This window comes from Cynara cardunculus, assembly GCF_001531365.2.
Source record: "Cynara cardunculus var. scolymus isolate 2C chromosome LG 13, CcrdV1, whole genome shotgun sequence".
In the NCBI taxonomy this organism is placed as follows: Eukaryota; Viridiplantae; Streptophyta; class Magnoliopsida; order Asterales; family Asteraceae; genus Cynara; species Cynara cardunculus.
The window spans coordinates 3779165-3799538 of NC_037540.1; the positions used below are offsets into that span (position 1 = coordinate 3779165).

The 20374-nt window shown below is 33.2% G+C and overlaps 2 protein-coding genes across 6 annotated transcripts; one reads left to right on the forward strand and one right to left on the reverse strand.

Annotated features, from left to right (window-relative positions):
• Positions 1-4160: 4160 nt before the first annotated feature.
• LOC112524426 (protein root UVB sensitive 3) lies at positions 4161-19970 on the reverse strand. 3 transcript variants are annotated; one of them, XR_003070394.1, is made up of 16 exons: positions 19767-19970; positions 17341-17400; positions 17211-17249; positions 17051-17113; positions 16895-16951; positions 16418-16481; positions 16055-16138; positions 15396-15478; positions 15183-15312; positions 14915-15007; positions 14329-14467; positions 13750-13790; positions 13477-13667; positions 10840-11027; positions 9824-9988; positions 4161-4213 (listed from the first exon to the last, which is right to left on the reverse strand). XR_003070394.1 is itself a non-coding variant. In XM_025134225.1 (14 exons), exons 1-14 carry the CDS (start codon positions 19950-19952, stop codon positions 10929-10931), a joined length of 1329 nt encoding a protein of 442 aa, XP_024989993.1. In that variant the 5' UTR covers positions 19953-19970; the 3' UTR covers positions 10696-10928. The 3 variants fall into 3 exon arrangements, 1 of the variants encoding a protein (XP_024989993.1); XR_003070393.1 differs by lacking the exon at positions 4161-4213 and having other exon boundaries at positions 9534-9988; XM_025134225.1 differs by lacking the exons at positions 4161-4213; positions 9824-9988 and having other exon boundaries at positions 10696-11027.
• On the forward strand, positions 5750-10548 carry LOC112524427 (ureide permease 2). Of its 3 annotated transcripts, XM_025134229.1 has the most exons (9): positions 5750-5918; positions 6149-6217; positions 6512-6817; positions 7374-7512; positions 7609-7783; positions 7858-7889; positions 8123-8217; positions 8346-8720; positions 9853-10548. In XM_025134229.1, exons 2-9 carry the CDS (start codon positions 6215-6217, stop codon positions 10006-10008), a joined length of 1281 nt encoding a protein of 426 aa, XP_024989997.1. In that variant the 5' UTR covers positions 5750-5918; positions 6149-6214; the 3' UTR covers positions 10009-10548. The 3 variants fall into 3 exon arrangements, with proteins under 3 accessions (XP_024989997.1, XP_024989994.1, XP_024989995.1); XM_025134226.1 differs by lacking the exon at positions 6149-6217; XM_025134227.1 differs by lacking the exon at positions 6149-6217 and having other exon boundaries at positions 6544-6817.
• Positions 19971-20374: the final 404 nt, after the last annotated feature.

Sequence of the window (20374 nt, forward strand, 5' to 3'; positions counted from 1 at the left end):
AATTCTTTATAAATTTTTTTATTTTTTTAGTTTGAAAAATCACTGACTAAATATATTTTTATTTTTATTAAAATAAATTTTATTAAAAATCTTTTATAAATGTAATTTTTTTTGTAATTGTAAGTACTTTTTGTTATATTTGTTTAATTTTATAGATGTAAATACTTTTTGGTTCAAAAAATGTTTAGGGACTTAATCGTTCAAAATGTAAATGTTCATTAGGTTTTTTTCGGACTTTTTTCACTATTTTGCCACATTAACTAGTTGTACAAGTCATAAGAATGTATCCAACATGTTTTAGAAAAGTCCAAGAAGTTATTTAACATGTTTTGAATTATCAAAGGAATTATTTGTTCCAAAAAATTGTTCAATGAGTTATTTAACATGTTTTAAATTGTCCAAGAACTTATTTGTTCCAAAAAATTGTTCAAGGAGTTATTTAACATGTTTTGGAATGTCCATAGACTTATTTGTTCCAAAAAATTGTCCAATGACTTAATCATTCCAAACACTAAAGTCCATTGGGTTTTTTTTAGACTTTTCCCTTTAATTAAATATTTATATTATATATACTATATTATAAAATATTTGACAAAAATTCTTAAAAATCATTTTTTATATATAAAATACTGTTTATTGATACATATTACTTAAAATTCAAAATTACAAGTAAATAATACATAAATACAACTTATTAAAGCTCCATGCTTGAATTCGTATAACTAACTACAGATAAATATAATCAAATATTAGATAAACATTTTATTTTAAATATAAAAAATTTAAAATATAATTAGGATAATCACTTTGTTCTAACAAAATACTTAGTTATTATCGTTATAAAAAATTATATTATTAAATCAAAAATAAATTATTAAACCTATGTTAAATCATAATAAAAAAATTGAATTAAAGAAATTATACAACAAAACAAGAGCTTTTAAATAATTAATTTGATATTAATATCACATTTTTTTTAAATTCTAAGCTTCAAATTTATATTTTATTAAAAAAAAAAAACATTATCGTTTTTCTCAAAACAATATAAAACCATATTATAACATCGACATGGGACATAATAAAACGAAAAATAAAAATCAAGATGTAACTTGCTGCATTGCACAAGTACCATTCTAATATTATAAGATATTAAGATAAGATATTTAAGTTTTTCCTTCTAACTTCTTTAATTTTTTTTTAAGCATTGCAATTGTTAGACATTATCTGCAAATAAATAAATCTATAAAATCTTTCAATTTTCATAATAAATCTGCAAATAAATAAATACATCTGATTAAATTGAATATACGAAAATATATGTATATGCTTCAAATGTTGAAACTATAGGTGTTTTTGTGTGGGTATAACCCGGGCAGGAATCGGGTTTGGACTTTGGATGAACCGATCTGGACCCGTGTATATGTGAAATGGATCGTAAGCCAGGTTGGCCTTATGTTTTATGGGTGGGCTGATGGCTGATCGGTAATTTGAGCAAACCACAGGGATAATTATACAATAATTAAGAAAAAAGGTGAATTACACTGGTGGTCCTTGCGGTTTGTTCAAATTACGAATTTGATCCTTAATATAAATTATCTACACCGATGGTTTTTTAACCTTTTATTTTCGTAACTTTTATAGTTCCTCGACTTAACAACGTCAGTTAGCAACTGTCATGAAGGATTAATCGGTTTTTAAACAAACTATAGGAACCAAAAGTGTAATTTGCTCTAAAATTTAACGTGATTCATCTTTTTTTTCTAAAAAAAAATTATTAATTTTTTTATATATTCAATCATAAATGAAATATCTTAAAATAAAATACATATTAAATAAAAATCATTATGTTTATTTAAAAACTACTATATACACAAAAAATTAGCGTTATAAAATTTCAAGTTAAAGAAAAACAAATGAAATCAAGAGAAATTCATATATCTTTTGAGTTGGGAATTGAACTATGCGACTAAAATATTAAAAATTAAGTTTGGTTAACATGATATTATTAATATATAGTCAAACTATAAATAATTAAAAATAATAAAAAAATAAAAATTATAAATTAAGATTAAAAAAACATTGATTATTCAAACAATTAAGAAAAATTATCACTACAACAAAATTAGATTATCTATACTATATTATAAAACATTTGACAAAAAACTTTTAAAAACTATTTTTTATCCATAAACTTTTGTATATTGATGCATATTACTTAAAATTCAAAATTACAAGTAAATAGTGCGTAAATACAACTCATATTTGAATTCGTGTAACTAACTGCAAATAAACATAGTCAAATACAAACAAACATTAAATTTTAAATATAAAAAATCTAAAATATAATTAAGATAGTTATCGAGTTCTAACAGAATACTTAATTATTAAACTTATAAAAAATTATATTATTAATCCAAAAATAAATTACTTTGTCATCAAATCTAAAATTAAATTATAATAAAAAATTGTATCAAAGAAATTACACAAAAATCAAAATTTTTAAATAGTTAATTTGATACTAATATCAATATACTTATTTTCAAAATTTTATGATATCTTCAAACTTATATTTTATTCAAAAATAAAAACATCATTCATATATTAAAACCACATAAACCGTATTATAACATTTATTGGGATAAAATAAAACAAAACATCAAAAACATACACACACACACACACACATATATATATATATATATATATATTATTGCATGAGTATCTTTCTAGTATAATTATAAAATAATTAACGTCTTAATAGATAACAATGCAATAATTTTAAATACAAAGATAACAATGTTTTGTTTATATTTTGTCTGATCTTTTATTACATTAATGAACGAAACCAGAAATACATTGAAAAAGACTGAATTAGTGTTTGCCAAGTCTGACCTTTGCATTGCAAACGACAAAAAAATTGCTCGTAAAAGTCTATGTATGGTCCCAACTCCCAAAACTCTAATATCACATCCAAGACTTTTTAAGTCAATTAATCTTACATTTTAATATATATTTTTTGGTGTCAAAATCTATAAATTTTTAAAAATTATAAACCATTTTTATTAAATGTTTATTTTGAGATCTGAAATTTAGGGAGTTTGATATCCCAAGCAAAGTGTTTTTTAATATTAAGAAAATAAAAACAATATCATATTTAAAAAATTTAATTATTACAATGGTTTTTTAGACAGAGTTCTAACAAATCAATATTACAAAATAAATTAAACAACTGATTAGCTAATTATGATTATTTATCATAATAATTACTCTGAAAACCCACAAACCGTTTAAATAAATAAGATTTTTTTTAAGTATATAATATTAATATATAAAAAATAGAATAAATAAACTCGCACACCCTCCTTTAATTGATGGAGTTTGAACCTCTAACCTCCTAAGAGAATAAAGACTCATATATCGCTAGACCAAAGTCATTTTAATAAATGAATGAGATTTTGTAGACAACTAATTATTTATTATTTGTAATTAAATAAGGAGAAAAAGTTGGTCAATCTACAATAACCGAATGAGGATACAAATCAAGAACAAGAGAAAACAAAACATCCACAATAAGGCAAATAACAATCAGTGTTATTCCAATCTTTTTGGATGCTCTATTATACTTTTACCAATACAAGTGTTCGAAACAAGATTTTTAATTAGTTATTCATAATTAACTTTCTCAAAATAATCATTAATTTGAAAGATTATGATATAGAATTTTACCAACTGTTGTTTATCTCAAATTCTCAAAAACCCCTAGCTCGATCCTAGGACCAAATTCTCCCTTAACTCTCAATGTTTTGCATATTATCAAAGGGCTATAGCGCTCTAAACAATGACGACCAGTATTATGATGAAGTCAACGAAATCGCATGTGAGTTTGTTCGTCAAACAAGAAAGAGAGATGCAAAAAACAAGAAAGAGATAGATTATTAAGCATAGGGATGTGCTTGGTGTTTCAATCATAAAATTAGTCATCGAAAGATAAAGATGAACGTGACTAGTAAACTAGGACTAGGAGAGTTCAATATTTAAATTAGAGATCTAAGGAGAAGGGACTACAAATTTGATGTCATAATCGAGATCAGCGAATTGACAAATAGTCTAAAATAAGAAAGAAACCAAGGAGATTGAGCTAAAACATGGACTAAAATTTGAAATATATATAATTAGGCTCTGAATTGTTCAAAATCTCACGACTTGATAACACCTACATATTAAATGCAATCATATAAGTGTTAGGCTAACTACTAATCATCGAAGTTTTATCTGATATGAATTGTTAAATCTTTGTTAGTTTATTTCCTATTGACATCATCAACTTCTTCAAAAAAAAACATTTAGGGTCTGCCCGTTAGCAGCTTACGAACTTAATGGGACCCACAACTTAATCGGTAATCTATATATGATTGTCTGGTAATAACTTAATGATAGAGAAAATGACTTATTCAATTAGTTTCTAGGAGGAATTGCATGCATAAAGCCAAGTTTTTTCCAAACCTACCCCTCTCAATTAAAAAATACATTTGTTTCATCTATGAAAAAACCCTCTAAAGCAAAAAACTTTCTTAATCCACACAAGACTTAATAGAAAACCAATCAAATAGCTCTTTAGTTGGTTGTAAAACCTAAGGTTTAACAAGATTATATCGAAGGACCATTTTGCAATTTTGTATGTCTTAAAACATCCCTAACAAACGTATGTTATAAATTAAATCAATTTTTTAAAAAAGATTACATCAAACTCCAATAGCTACTCTATTTTATCAATTTTAATATTATCTATATTAATACCTCTTATTGGTGGAAAAGAATTATAATATTAATTCTTCTCTTTTACAAAGTTTTACAGATTTTTACAAATTTGAAGATTTCGACCTACCTCTATTCTTTTCTCTATTTTAACATACTATGTAACATAATTGTTGGAGCAAAAAAGTTCATAAGTCATTAAAATTTTAACATGGTTATTGGAAATTTGCAGAATTGTTTTTAAAGGATTTGGATATTATACATGGCCCAAAAATATCTTCCAATAATCTTTAATATCGAAAAGAAACAGATCGGCTAAAAACCAGGCCTAAGGTCCATTTGATTTGCATGATTGTTTTTGAAGGATTTGGATTTGAAGAGATTTAGATTGGAATGAATTTGAAATCATTGGATTTGGAATGAAAAAGATTCCATTATTTACAAATAATTTATAGAAAAAATTATAAAAATAACTGAATTACATTTTTATTAATCAATTATTATAAAACAAATGTTTTTAACATTTTTTAAAACCTTGTTACATACGATCCTACTAAATTTTGTAAAATCTCGAACAGTCCTTAAGTATTCAAAATCCTGTATTTGAAAGATTTCAATTAAATCCTAAAATTTCAAATCCAAATAATTAAATAAACCAAACATAAAATTATAATAGATTTAAAAAACAAACCCCTTAAATCTATTTCATTTCTTCAAACTAAAATGTATCTAAAAGTCAAAATAAAGGTGAAGAATTATAAATTTGAATCTCAACGTGGACTCGATGATAAGACATCTCTTTCCATTTTTCTCCAATGACGTCATAAGTATGGAATCTATGAGGATCTGTGAGAATAAGATTCAACTTATTATGCGGTTCCTCTTTGCAGTCTCAAGGTACCATTAGCCAACCCCCTCTCTCTCTCTCTCTCTCTCTCTCTCTCTATATATATATATATATACTTATTTTATTTGTTAAAACATGTGTTTCCAGCAAGAACGACGGTGGAATCTTTGAGGATCTGCGAGAACAAGACCCCATTAATGGTGGTTCATCTTTGAAGACTCGCATCATTTCTTGCTCATCCCCAATAAATCTTGGCACTCACTTGGTTACCTCAAAAGAAATCTTGGAGCCATTTCTGACCAGCCCTTTATTAAAGGTATAATCCAAGATTGCGTAGTTCATGGAGGTCCCAGAATATTGGGATCTTGTTACTATAAAGTGACCACCTCACCTTTCTTGGTAGGGTGTATGATAAGATAATTGGATAGCATACAGTACTACCTTTAAGAAGTTGATTATTTATTTTCAAAATTACTTTTGTGATCCGTGATTAGTCGGTATTTGGCATTTTCTTTCGTATCTTTGTGGGGCCCTGGTGATTGTTAGGTACCTGTGGGAGATTCATCTTGTTTGTGGTTACTTCTTCAGATTCTTGAACTGGGTTCTTCTGCTATGGTGGGTTTGACTTTATTTTTGGTTCAAGATGCAACTTTGTTCTTGGATCTTACACTTAGGGATATTCGTCTTGTTTATGGTTACTTGTGTTCATTTGTCATCATTTTACCATCGTCTCCTTAAAGACACCAAAAGAATATGCAAATTTGGACAAATTACATGGTTTTCTTTCGTATAATTTCTGGGTTTATTGTGATTCTGCTTTTATTTGACTTTCTCTCTCCAAATCGTGATCTCATAGATTCATTCAGGATTGTTGGAAATGGTAAGACTTTTCAGTGTATTTGGTTGTAGGGTTTTGTGGGATTTGGTGGTTTGTTGATCAGTTTGATTAGAGGAGAAGAGGCGGATTGGGAATTGAAGATGTATGTGGTGGATAGCAGAGGAGGAGCGATAGCATGCATGCTGCTTGCACTACTCTTCCTAGGAACATGGCCTGCCATTCTAACTCTGTTAGAAAGACGTGGCCGACTTCCTCAACACACTTACCTTGACTACACAATCACCAATCTTCTGGCGGCTGTCATTATTGCCTTTACATTTGGGGAATTTGGGAATACCAGTGATGATAAGCCTAATTTCCTAATCCAGCTTTCTCAGGTATGTGCATCTTAACATTTCGATGAAATGCATCAATGGAGATTATGAATAGTCCTAAATCAACCCTTCATTTGAAATTCTTATTAAATGTTTATTTTTATATAAAACTTTTGATTTGGATTAAAAAATGTTCAAATAGTAACACCTAAACCATAGAAGAAAGTTCAAAGAACCATAAATATTTTCTGTTAACCATGGATGTTTGGGCCAACTTACATGCACCTCGACTAATCCCACGGACCCTAGAGAACAACCAGGAAATGCAGAACTAGAAACGGTGACCTCATTTCCAATTGAATCATAAATATTTTCGTAAACATGAGAACCAACTATTTCGTTTATTATTCATGATGAATAACCAATGTAATGCATTTTCATCATTCATGATATCATGCAATTTTATCATAAACATTATGTATTTGCATCGTGAATAAAGCATAAATAATTGGACTGAGGTTCTCAAAGTATTTATGGTTCTCATTTGAATATGCTTCTATTTCCTATTCATCCTGAATATGGATTGTTGCGTTGTAAATTACTACATGTTTTGTGGCAGAATAATTGGCCAAGCGTTCTATTTGCAATGGCGGGCGGGGTGGTCTTGAGTCTCGGAAATCTGTCAACACAATACGCTTGGGCGTTTGTTGGTTTATCGGTAACTGAGGTGATTACCTCAAGCATTACTGTGGTTATAGGTATCATCATCGCCTCCACATAAACATCGATACAAAAGACCATTTTGAAACTTCATGATATTGAGTTTTTGCGGATTTTATGTCATGGCGTGATAGGTACAACTTTGAACTACTTTTTAGACGACAAGATCAACAGAGCTGAGATACTTTTCCCAGGCGTTGCGTGTTTCTTGGTTGCCGTTTGTCTTGGTTCTGCGGTACATGCATCCGTGGCCAAAGATAACCAAGCAAAACTTAATACGTTGGAGGATTCTCGTGTGGCAGAAAAAGGGTATATCTTCTTTGTTTGTATATCAACTCTTAGTTTTGGAAATCTAATGACATGATTATAATGATACTTGACAGATCAATGAATAACGAATCAAACCTGAATTCAAGTAAGAACACTTGAATTTTCCTACACCTGGTTCAATTCTAGCTTTTTTTTTTGTTAACTATGGTGTACAACCAGCTTGCATGACTAATACCATGGGTCCCTGAAGATAACAGTCGAGAGAATCTCTAGTGGCACAAACCGCTGACCCATGGAGAGGATCCCCAATTGAGCTAACCCTTCAATTCCAGCTTTTCACTTTTGCTTATTGGTTTAATCTTTCTTTTCGATTCTCAGGAAAGGATCTGGAGTATGGAACTGATAAAGCAGAGAAAGCGAAAGCAGGGACCGCAAGTTTTCTTATTGAGCTCGAGAGCCGAAGAGCAATCAAGGTTATGTGATCCATGATTCCTTGATTTAACTTATTGTTTTCTAACATCAGTCATTTATGTAAGCTAAACGAATATGCAGTTCCTATACAAGTATTGTGTTAAACTTTCGGTTTTTGTCGGGATTTCAGGTGTTTGGGAAAAGCACTTTGGTCGGTTTGGCCATATGTTTCTTCGCCGGAATTTGTTTTTCTCTCTTCTCACCGGCGTTTAACCTTGCAACCAATGACCAATGGCATACTTTGGACGATGGTGTCCCTCACTTAAGTGTCTACACAGCCTTTTTCTACTTCTCTTGCTCGTGTTTCGTGATTGCCATAATCTTGAACGTTATATTTCTTTACCGCCCTGCATTCAACCTGCCTCGATCTTCAATTAAGGCATATTTGAACGACTGGGATGGCCGAGGTTGGGCATTTCTGGCTGGTTTTTTGTGTGGTTTTGGGAATGGTCTCCAGTTCATGGGAGGTCAAGCTGCTGGTTATGCTGCAGCTGATGCAGTTCAGGTTAGCTAAAACTTCAAAGTCTGTACAAGCTTATGGTTCTCATAATGTATTGTAGTGCCTTATGGTAAAACTAAGTGACCATCTGATTCGCCAAGTCCTATCGATGCGTCTAATTCCATGCATCGTTGTACCTTTTGTACAACGAAAAGATGCATTTAATTCTCAGCGTGACTTGGGGGTTGTTTGGTTGGTTTTCCATTAATCTTATATGGATAAAGTTGTTTGTGGATTAATCCGTCTGTATAGATTGGGAAGGTTTTTGTTTAGGAGGGTTTTTTCATAGATGAAAGGAGCGTGTTATTTAATTTGGCAGGTTTGGGAAAAACTTAGCTCTTTGCATAAAGCTCCCCTTGGAAGCTTACTGAATAAGCCACTTTCTATATCATTAAGTCACTACCAAATAGTCATGTATCGCCGTCCGAATAAGCTGTGAGTCAAGTTAAGTTCATTAAGCTGCTAACAAACAGGCCCTTATTGTGTCATGGCTAGACAACATGCTAGGTTCTAGTGTACAACTCATCTATGCATCTAATTCTATTCATGATTTGTATAATACAGCACAACTAAAATATTCTAGACAAAATGCATTGTTGTGTGATCTAAACAGCCACTCTACTCTTGGAGGTAAAGGTCATGTCTCCATACATCTTACCCTATCCATGACCCACCCTCCAGGTGGGATACACCGAATTCGTTTGGTTTAGTTTTATATCTAGACAGATAGTGTCCAACTCTTCTACGCATCTAATTTCATGCATTTTTTACCATATGCTACATGGACAACCTTAGCAATGCACTTGATTCACAAGATTACTTACTGTGTCATATCTCGAAAGAAGGCATCGCTAGGTCCTAGTCTGCAACTCATCTATGTATCTAATTTCATACATTGTTGTACTATATAGTACAACTAAGCAATGCATTTGATTCAAAATATTTGATGGTGAGTACTGTCTGGATAAAATGCATTAGTAGGTTCTAGTGTATAGCTCATTTATGCATCTAGTTCCACTTCTAGACTTCCCAGATGCAAAACTGAGTTGTACTGTACAACCCGCCAATGCATTTGGAGAAAATAAATTAAGTCTCATGTCTATGTTTACCTTATGAGCTTGTTGTGAACTCATTTCAGGCGCTTCCACTTGTGAGTACCTTTTGGGGTGTGCTCATTTTTGGTGAATATCGAAGATCATCCCGGAGAACGTATATATTTCTCGTAGGCATGCTGTCCATGTTTATTGTGGCTGTTGGAGTTCTAATGGCGTCATCTGGCCACAGGAAAGAGTAGACAATAACTTAAGATGATCAAAAGGAAAAAATGTTACCACTGCAAGTTTACTGGCACTGTATAATCAACATTGTACAGAAAACAAACAAGTTTAAAGGTATACAAATGCACAAAGCATATAAGAAATTGCAAGTTTGATATCAAAATTGAAGCATGTATTCTAGACATTAGGTTGTTAATATCATGTAATTTCTTTCTTCTGTTTCTTCAACAATGGCATACTTCATATTTCTTTGTTTGGGTTGGTTATACATTTCGTGTAATTTCTCCACCCTATAAATTTCAAATGCGAAAATTACTCTCAAGGAAAATGTTAAGTACTCGAAGAAGAATTAAACAGAACTCATAAACAAGATGATCAACAAACATTTTTCAAGGTCTTCTCAGGGAGAAGAAATGGGCAAATCCATATGAATCTACAACTTTCACTGCTTGAGATGCAAGTCACTTGAGTATATTCCTCCAGGTTTTGGTCATTTTTGGCAAAAGATTGAGTTGGAAGGTGTCATTGGACGCATATGATATGCATACATGCATAAACACACAAACAATTTCCTATCAGCTAGGAAATATACTTTCTTCTGCCTTACCTAGAGATAGTATAATGTTGTCAAGAAAATCTCAGAACTGGGCATAAGATTAATTTTTCCTCTCAAAATTTGCAATATTATCTTATAAGTAGCAATATAGGTGCAATTGTGCAATTAATTTGTACATTGAGTTTAAATATTTGTTTTATAATACCACAGTAGACGTACCCAAACTCTCATAATACTATCCTCAGATCACTAGTAACAAGGTTCATCGAACCATTAAAATTGTCTCAAAAACCTGAATTCATCGGTTGTCTTTCCATTTTCATTCTCCAGAGAGGGGGCGATCTTTGGATTTTGTCTGTATGACTGTATAGGCATTTTCTTCTAGTTTATCTTCTTATCTGGAGCCCCATGGCTCCAGTTTGCCCTCCAGATGATTGACGAAGACAAAAGGCGCTCCGTTTTCCAACCAGATGATTGAAGCTGCCAATCAAGTAAAAAATACAGATATCCAGGTTAAGTTATGCAACAAGAAACTATCTTACACAAATATAACTGTAAATTGGATCAGATGCTCATCTCAAATTTTGGCCATTAGTTGAAATAAAAGCGCATCAAGGACAGCAAGGGTCATTAGAGAGAACTTCATTTGGTGGGTTGGGGGAGACAAAAGATTGAATGAAAGACTGAAGTAGAAGCACACAGAATGGAATTGTCAACTATGCCAAGCGGAAGCCTATTCGTTAAGCACCCCCACCCCCAAAACAACCGGCTCAATTAACAGATAACTATAGTCCCGGCGATCTAGCCTAGTGGTGGGCGTAAGCCAATTGTATGAGGTCCTGTATTCGAGTCCGGGCATCATGTATCACCCGGAAAATTAAGGTAAATAATTTTTAGAAGTTTTAGTATTTACACTTATTTTATCTAAGAATGCAAAGGATTAAGTTTTAGGAGGTTTGGGGATGTTTGGATATTAGTTTAAGGGTGAAAGGAGGCAATATAGGAGAAAACGGCGTTCCCCGAGCGTGAAAGTTCACCAGAAAGTCGAGTTTGGTGACCTGTGCGTTCCCCGACCCTGAAAACAGTAGCCCGACCGTGAAAGTCCACCAGGAAAGTCGTGTATGGCCATTTCCAGCTAAAAATCAGGATTTTGGTCCTTGATATTTTACTTCACTCATTCCCTTTCACTCTCATTTTTTTTTATCAAGACATATTAGGCCACCGATTTGGAAGCTCCCTCTACACTTTTGAGTCTCGATTTCTTCTAGTGAACAAGGGTTTTGATTTCTAGCTTCTCAGCTACCTTCTAGCTTTTTCACTTAAACCGATTTGAAGACTTGAGAGTGCATTTATTGTTCATCTCCAAGTGTTTACAAACTTTCAAACATCAAGATTTCAAGTATTGATCAAGATCCAAGTTCATCACCTTCATTTTTGGGTTTTTACCAATTTTCTAGGTTTTCTTCAAAAACCTAGCAACTGAGTTTTAAATGCTTTGTAAAACTAGATACATGCCTGAATGTATTCTATGATGCTAGCATTTAAAAACTAGATACATGCTTGAATTGTATTATGTGATGCTATTACATGCTTTAATTTCAAGTATCACACAACTATTTGGTGATTTGAACATATGTTCATATTTGATGAAGTTTTATGCATTTTTGGGCCAAATCTTCATATTGAGGTCATATTAATGAATTTTTCTGAACTAAATGCCTATTGGGATAGTTTATATGGATTTTCATTCATTATCTTGGTATTTTATGAAAAATCATAATTGTTAGGATTTTGACCAAAAGTTGGGATTTTATCTATAAATGCTAGTGAATGATTTTATGATGGTAGTTGATAACTTACATGACTTAATGGATGAAAGATTACCAAAATGTGGATTAGTTGGATATTTTCATTGGATGAAACTTTCCAAGTAGACACTAGGAGGGTTGAGTCTTGAGGTGTTACCTTTGGGGTAGACACTAAGATCTCACCGCTTGAGGTGTTACCTTTGAGGTAGACACTAAGTGTGCCGAGCCTTGGGGTGGAATTCGCAAGAATAGACACTAAGGACAACCGAATCTTGAGATGAAACTTGTTAAGTAGTCGTTAGGACACTTGGACTGTAAGTCTTGAAGTGTTATGCGACAACGTTGTTTGAGTGATATACTTTTGTGCCCGTCACTCTCAATGGATGCAGGTCTCCCCCGTTGATTCCACCTAATGTTGTATTTGACTTGCAATGATTTTAACTAATTATATTGCAATTCTCTACTTTATGTTCATGCTCACTAGGCTTTTTGGCCTAACACTTGTTTCGTGTCGGCATGTATCTCAAGTTCTAGTGACCGGTCCTTTAGAGGGAGCTTGGGAGCATTATTGAGACGCCGCCTTTTGAAGTTATTTTGGTGGTTCAAGGGACACCCAATTGAAATCTTCTTTCTTTATGGAATTAGATTAGGAGGTCGTTATACTCATGCCCTGTTGTTACAAAGTGTAATCAAACAGGCGTATTTAAGTTCCCTTTTTGTGGAAGGCTCGTATTCTGATATTTATATACCAAATCTCCGTCTTTATTTGGAAATTTTTGTTGTCCCATTTTTGGGGTGTTACACATCATCCTTTGTCGCTTGGACTTGCATGATTTACCTCCCTCACGATGATTGTGGGACCGGTATGGTGAGGGCACTCCACAAGGTGGTGTATACTCTCTTCCTCTTTCTTTTTTATTAATAGATAACTACTGAATCAAGGCATTTAAGTTAAGAGGGAATTAAGCAGGCTAGGTGGGGACTGATTGGGTTACTTGCATTAATGAAGAAAGCAGATTGGTAATTGTTGGTGCAGTTTAAAAAAAAAGTAATAGGTATATTTAACATTGCAGAAGACTGATATGCTAAAGCTAAAATAGGAATCCAAGGGTGAAATGTACCTTCAAAACAAAGGCTTCATAGTGTTTGTCCATCCATGTTTGGCTATCTGTATGTAATGACGTAGGCTTATCATCTACAAGATTTGCCATAACAAGAGCATGCATGAACCCTTGCATGACATCTCCAGTAGTTGAATCTTTATGCATGACAATGCTGATGATTCCCTTCTTCTCAAGTAGCATGTATTTTGCTGAAAGTCCAGACAGCAGTAATTAATACGAGTATTCTTTGTTGACGAGCTATTTTTAAGTAAGAACTTTGTAAACCTCAACCTTTCTCATATCGAGATCCAGCAGAACTTAATAGCTCCATCCTGTTTGTTGACAACAGAAAAAACATGATGTCACTTGCAAAGATTAAATAAGATCCATCATATAATCAAGTAAAAGTGCGGACTTGAAGATGATCTTTTTGAGTTTCCATCAGTTGGCTCGAAGTTTTCAAGCTGAAGAGTATAGAAAGAAACACATGCTAGGATTGTACAGCTTGAAGATGGCTCCCAACCAACCTCACATGGCATCAAATAATGCTCCCTTTGTCTAAAAAGGAGTCGACTTCACACAAAAGAGAAGTCCAACAAAGATTCCTTTTCAAAATTTAACACCAAGATACATTTGATGATCCCATAATGCTTTTCCTTTCCTTAGTATTGGATTAAGAAATAATTTTGTTAATTTCTATTTGATTACATGTAAAAAAGCGTCCAATATATTGTCTTTGAATTCCATCGAGATCTTAAAGTAGACTACTTTTCTAGGATGGAGGGAGTAGTTGATGTTGCCCAAAAATGTCCAGAAGTGGCAGCAAGCTCTTTGTTAAATGAGCGTGTCTACAACGATTTCAAAACTCACATTTCCAGGCTGTCAAGTGAGGAAACCCTCGCACCTAAGCGTACCCGTGCATACAAAAGTTTGGTACGCTTTGAGCTCCAAGAACTTATCCATAACGGTAAAACATGCTCCAAGTCTGAGACCTCTTTTGGAGAGAGAACTGCAAAGTGCGGACAGAAGACTTGAGTCATCATGATTACAAGTGAAATAAAAAAGAACCTATATTAACATGCTTCCAAACACAAGGCCAGATCTCAAATTGGCACACTTCATGTCACAGAACTATAATTAAATTCACCTTTGCTGTTATCTTTCTAAAATCTAAAAATAATAGACTGTAGTGAACGTTTTTTTTTTTTTTTTGAAAGGGTATCCGAGCCGAAGCTCGACTAATCCCAGGCACATCCAGGGCTAAGCATGCCCCTTTGGTAAATGTCGCACAGGATGTGCGTAGAGGGATTTGAACCTGGGTTCAGCGCTATGAACTGCCCAGGCACTAACCACTCCACCACAACACTGATTGACACTGTAGTGAACGTTATTGCCTCATGAAAGCATGTTTATAATTACAGCGGATACAATGACAAAAGCAGGTTGCATTCCTCACCTCGGCCAGTCTCCATGAAATGCAGCAAAAGAATTGAGCTTCTTTCACAGTTTAATGTAGTCAGATTAAGACACCTTACAGCTTTGTAATTAGCTACAAACCGCCAGAACACGGAATACAGAGAGAAAATGAACTTAGTTTCAGTACAATATGTATATAAATTAAATGTGACTATGAATGGTGCAATGGTGAAGTTCAAAAAATAATGTGGGGTGTCATTTCAAGCTTGTCATAAACAAACTGAAGAAGGAAGTAGAGCATAACTAACCATACATGTGGAACATGGTGAGCGACAGAAAAGAGAACCATATTATTGTTGAGTGTCCCATCGTAATGTGTGCAAGAAACATTCCTAAAGCCATTCCCATCATTGTTGCAACTGTCTCCTGGCTTCCTTCCTAACAGTGAACATAAACATACAGTAAGATTATAGGATATTTGATTATATGTGGTATTTACTGCCAGAGGATCAACAAATTACCTTTGCAGATATATCTGCAGCATTATTCTGAAGAGCAAAATGCTGGGTCAAAGCAGCTCTAGTTGCTCCACTGGCAACACCAGCTAAAGAAACAGAATGTAAGGAGAGATTATGAAAACTGAGATGTGTTTAAAAAGGATAGTTGGTCATATCACAATCTGTTGGCGATCACCAAAATGCACCATTCCAGAAGTAGCCCAACAAGAGAAGGAAATGGTTATATTGATATGTGAATTGAAGTGAAGACCGAATCACTAAAAAACAGACATGGTTATCAATTACTGATATCTAAACATTACTTGTAGATTTTATATCTCATAATACATATATCCAAAATTCACCAGAATCAATTTGGGAGAGAGGTTTTTTCCCCAAAACGTGAGGGTGCCATATAGTCCATAGAGACCAAACTGCCACTAAGAAACCTTTAAATTATATTTAATGGAAATTCCCCATGTTAAGCCAAAACTAATTTGAGTCCTTCCAAAGTGATAGATCTTGTTCGAGTACTTGTGGTGAAAGTGGCTAATAGTTTGGATAATTTTGGTGTAATTTGCTCTCGTAGACAATGATGCATTATAATTTATCTTTCTCTATCAGCCTAGAGATGTCGTAACTAGAAACCGATTTTCAAACGTGGAAAAACATTAATGACTTACTGAAAGATCTTGACAAGCTCCCTAAGCAGACAATGAATACAAATGCCGAAGGAAACAATGGAGAAAGAAGGTCCATCAGCATTCCTGCAACCAATATCATTTTTCACAATCCATATAATCCAAGTAAAATTCAAGCAAGCTCTCTACTTAATGAAAGGACCAGCGTGCCCACACAAAAGTATGTAATTAAGTATCCTGCAAAGCTAGCATGCAGCAAAGACTTTGTTTTTTTTATTTATAGAAATAGCATTTCAACCTCAGGATATTAGTCATACAAAACAGTTATTTTAGAGCCACTTCCCTTAAATACAATGGACATTGACACATATTTATTGGATGTAAGGAAACTAATTGGATCAATACCAAGATCATTCATTAGGTCTGCAACCAAACGCCACATTTTGGCATCGCTGTCTAGGTTTGAGCCCTGAAAAGAAAAGAATCTCAAGTATAACTGCTTTTCATCATCAATGAATGCATAATGTTTAACAGACTACTAGATGAATGAAAACTGAATCCCCTGTATAAACTGTTATGAAAGATATATACAGTAAAACGTAACTATGAGCCACAGAGAGCCTGTGGTTCATCTTATGAAGTTATATGTCATCTATAATAGCCTAATAAAATATCAGCAGTTCGCTCGAGGAGCTGATATCCACATAGGAATTGTACAGGTAGAATATAGACTCTCCTGGGCACAACTAATATTCCAACCAATTGCACACTAACAATTTCTGATAATAACTCACAAAATATTCCAATCAATTGCATGCATTTTTGTCTTTGAAAATGTGCATGTAAAATCAAGGATGATCAATAATGTGCATAATAACACACCTGGTAGAATGTGAACATGACACCTCCTAGCATTCCAGTTAAATCCCTCAAAAACCACTGCAAGAGTTCCAGATCCAGGAAAAGGGACATCGTGATCAACAAAATCAGCTAAGGTAAACAACAATGAATATCAGACTTGAGACGCAAATACTGTACCTGAAAAGTAGCCCCAATTACAGTTGCTGATTTCTCCCCAACTCCTATAGCACTTAGAAGAGCCTGGTGAAGTAGATACTGGTGAATGATTCTCCAACACAAGTTTAAGATTGAAATGATTTAAAAAGAACTAAATTTAACGGTACACATAAACTTTTACTTGTGTAGAAAGCATGGTCCTAATGTATGTTGAGAGGCCCTATAAAAGAGATTGGATCCGTTACAATATATAAAATGGGAATTCCAAGATTTCTATTAGCACTTCCTATAAGCAGTAATGGATTTCAAACCTGCAATAGATCCCATGTCTGAAAAGGAATATAATCTGGAGTCACGCTGCTCGGAAACCCCTGCATCCAGAATATACAGCAGAAATAAGAAACTTGAAGCAAACAGAAGACAAAGAGCAAAAGGTCAATGGCAAATAGCATTTATTGTATTTCTTTAGTAGTTGTGGCTCCCCTTTGTATGTTAACTTCACATAGTCATACTTTCCACAACTTTATGATATATGTATATTTCGAAGACTATGAAAAATTCAATAATCGAAAGGAAAAAAAAAAATGCAGCCAAGGTCATATCCCACATGACACATCATCTTGTACTAGCAGACATGTTTCTTAAAATACTCTTATTCCAAAAACAATCCAATAAAAACAATAAGAACACATCATAAAGATTAAAAGAGATACAATTTCACTTCTCAGGTGGAATCCTAGAACCTCTGGATATGCAAATTGCATATAGATTTTAAAACAAAATATTACAATGGTGTTCAATTCATAGTTATTTGGTGTGACCTGATTCCACAAAAAATTACTGAACATCAATTATGAAACCAGGGCCGGTCCTAAGATTTTTGATGATCTGTGCGAAAATAATAAAAAATGCCCATAAGCCTATTTTTTTAAGCCAATGAAACAACTAAGCATGCGATTTTTTATAGAGTTTAGAACTTATTCAAGCTAAGTGTCTCATCGTCATGTTGATTTTTATTAATTATAATAAAAATAATTCAATTTGGGGGAGGGGGATAAAAACCAAAACCCCGAATACAAAATATTGAATGATAAAAGGAAAAATCCTGGATTAAGATCGTGTTTTCTTCTTTTCCGGTTTTCCTCTTTCCAAACTGAAATTAGCAAAATATAAACTTTATTTCAATATATGGGACCTAAAAGACAAAAAAAAACTATAATTAGTTTTTAACTAAAATAGTAAATTACATCCAAATTACTATCATAGTAAGCAAAAAGTAAAACTCAAAAGTTACAGGTCTAACGACTAAAGGCTAAGGGCATATCTGTTAACAGCTTAATAAGCTTAATGAAACTAACAGCTTATTCGCTCAATTATGCATGATTGTTTCGTAGTAGTGGTTTAATGATATAGAAAGTGACTTATCCAGTAAGCTTTTAGGGGGTGCTTTATATAGAAAGCCAAGTTTTTTTTTCTTCCAAACATGTCCATTCCAACTAAAAAATGCTCCTTATATTAGCGAAAAACTCTCCCAAACAAAAACTTTTTCAATTATTCAAACAGATTAATTCATACAGGCAACTTTATCCATATAGAACTTAATAAAAAAAACCAATCAAACAACCCCTAAATCTAATGCAGTAAACAAAAGTCAAAAGAACAATAATAAATTGTAAAATTCATAATATGTTACTGTGCATTGCAAAGAACAAGTGCCCAATAATTAAGACAATTTCAGAATATGTTGTTTATGTTGTGCAGTGTGYTCCAGCTATGTTGATAGAGTGATGTGCTCATGTGCATTGAAAATTTCAATTCTCAGATACTTCAATATGCAAGAAGAAGACTCATTATCAAAATGACAAAAACCCCTTAGCCTTAGCCTTAGCTTAGTAGGTCAGTAACCACATGACCACATGACCCAACTTTATAATAATCAGTTAGAAATTTAGATTTTTTTTTTGCAAAAAGATTTAAAGATTCATAAATACAGTAGAAGTCAGTTATTCGAGATTTCTATCTTTGATTTCTTGAATCTAATTTCATGACTGTTAATCGGCTAGAAAGAGAACTCCATGTCTTCAAAATCGAAATAGTCGAACTTTGAAGAACAATAGGAATTAGATTGAGTTGTTGGGATGATGGCCTTAACTGGTTCACGATGTGCATTAAATATTCATCACTACTAGGCCTTGCGCCTTTTTTTATAGTTAAAGCTCAGTTGTCCAATTCTCAAATTATTAAACCCAATACTAGTAACATATGACAACTTGATGCCCCTTTAGGCTTTGATGCCCTGTGCGGGCTGCACATGGCCAGGGCCGGCCCTGTATGGAACACAATTAGAGCGCTTGATCTCTAGATCAAGCTAGATACCTTTCTCCATAAACAACCTAACGATATTCAGTTATAATAAGCACTTCAATTCATGGCAATAGACACATAGGTATAATCACACACACAAGAAAGTTCCCGCACAACAAATAGATGCATAAACTGAACATTTCAGTACAAATTAAGAACTATCATTATCTGCGACGATAACCTAACAGACACTGTTAGATGTGTGTTATTGTTCAATGTAGACATCAGATTTTGCTCCAAGATATATTAAATCTCCATGATGATTCAAAGTAGAAATTAACTCATAAACTGAGTAGAACTACATGTAACTGAACTAATGCTAAATCGAACCAGAAAAGAGCGACTATCCTGTGCAATGCTTATGTTACATTACCTCTGGAACAAACGCTTCGATAAACCTTCGGGAGAAAATGTTGAATCGATTACCGTGTCTTTTCAAGGTGAAAGACGAAGAAGAAGACGGCGATATAACGGCAGTCAACGAGAGTTTGTTCAAAGAAGATCCACTCCATTCCTCAACTATAATTTGAGGCTTCACCTTGTCGAATTTTTCTTCCATGGCCGCCGAATGATCGTCTTCTTCGATAGATTTTTTTTACGTATCGATCGGACGACTTGAAGTACAAACCTCGAGCCCCTTATACTTTTGATAAATTTCAGTTCAAACCCTTCCAACCTAAGATCATGACAAAATCAGCCCTTTCCTATTATAAAACCAATTAGCATCAAAGTTCTAAATAACATGAAACGTGATATTGTGGTCAAACCTTAAGTCTTAAAAGTTACGACGAGTTCACGACATATCACATACTGTGTAACTTCAGTATCAATCCTCCATTAATTAAATGAGTGTTCTAATTAGCTTTTTGCATTTATTTGCATATTGTTGGCCATTCACTTGGTGGTGGTACCAGAACACTCTTAACATACATTCTTCGATAATAGAAAGACTTGTCATCAATTTCATGCATCACATTTGCA

Excerpts from the sequence above, each read along its gene's own strand:
- LOC112524427 (XM_025134229.1), top strand. Across the intron at positions 7,784-7,857 it reads TCTCGTGTGGCAGAAAAAGG|ATCAATGAATAACGAATCAA; the intron begins GTATATCTTCTT and ends GATACTTGACAG. Across the intron at positions 8,721-9,852 it reads CTGCAGCTGATGCAGTTCAG|GCGCTTCCACTTGTGAGTAC; the intron begins GTTAGCTAAAAC and ends AACTCATTTCAG.
- LOC112524426 (XM_025134225.1), bottom strand. The coding sequence starts at position 19,952 with ATGGAAGAAAAATTCGACAAGGTGAAGCCTCAAATTATAGTTGAGGAA. Across the intron at positions 17,401-19,766 it reads TCGAAGCGTTTGTTCCAGAG|GGGTTTCCGAGCAGCGTGAC; the intron begins GTAATGTAACAT and ends TTCTGGATGCAG. Across the intron at positions 14,468-14,914 it reads TTTCATGGAGACTGGCCGAG|TTCTCTCTCCAAAAGAGGTC; the intron begins GTGAGGAATGCA and ends CGCACTTTGCAG.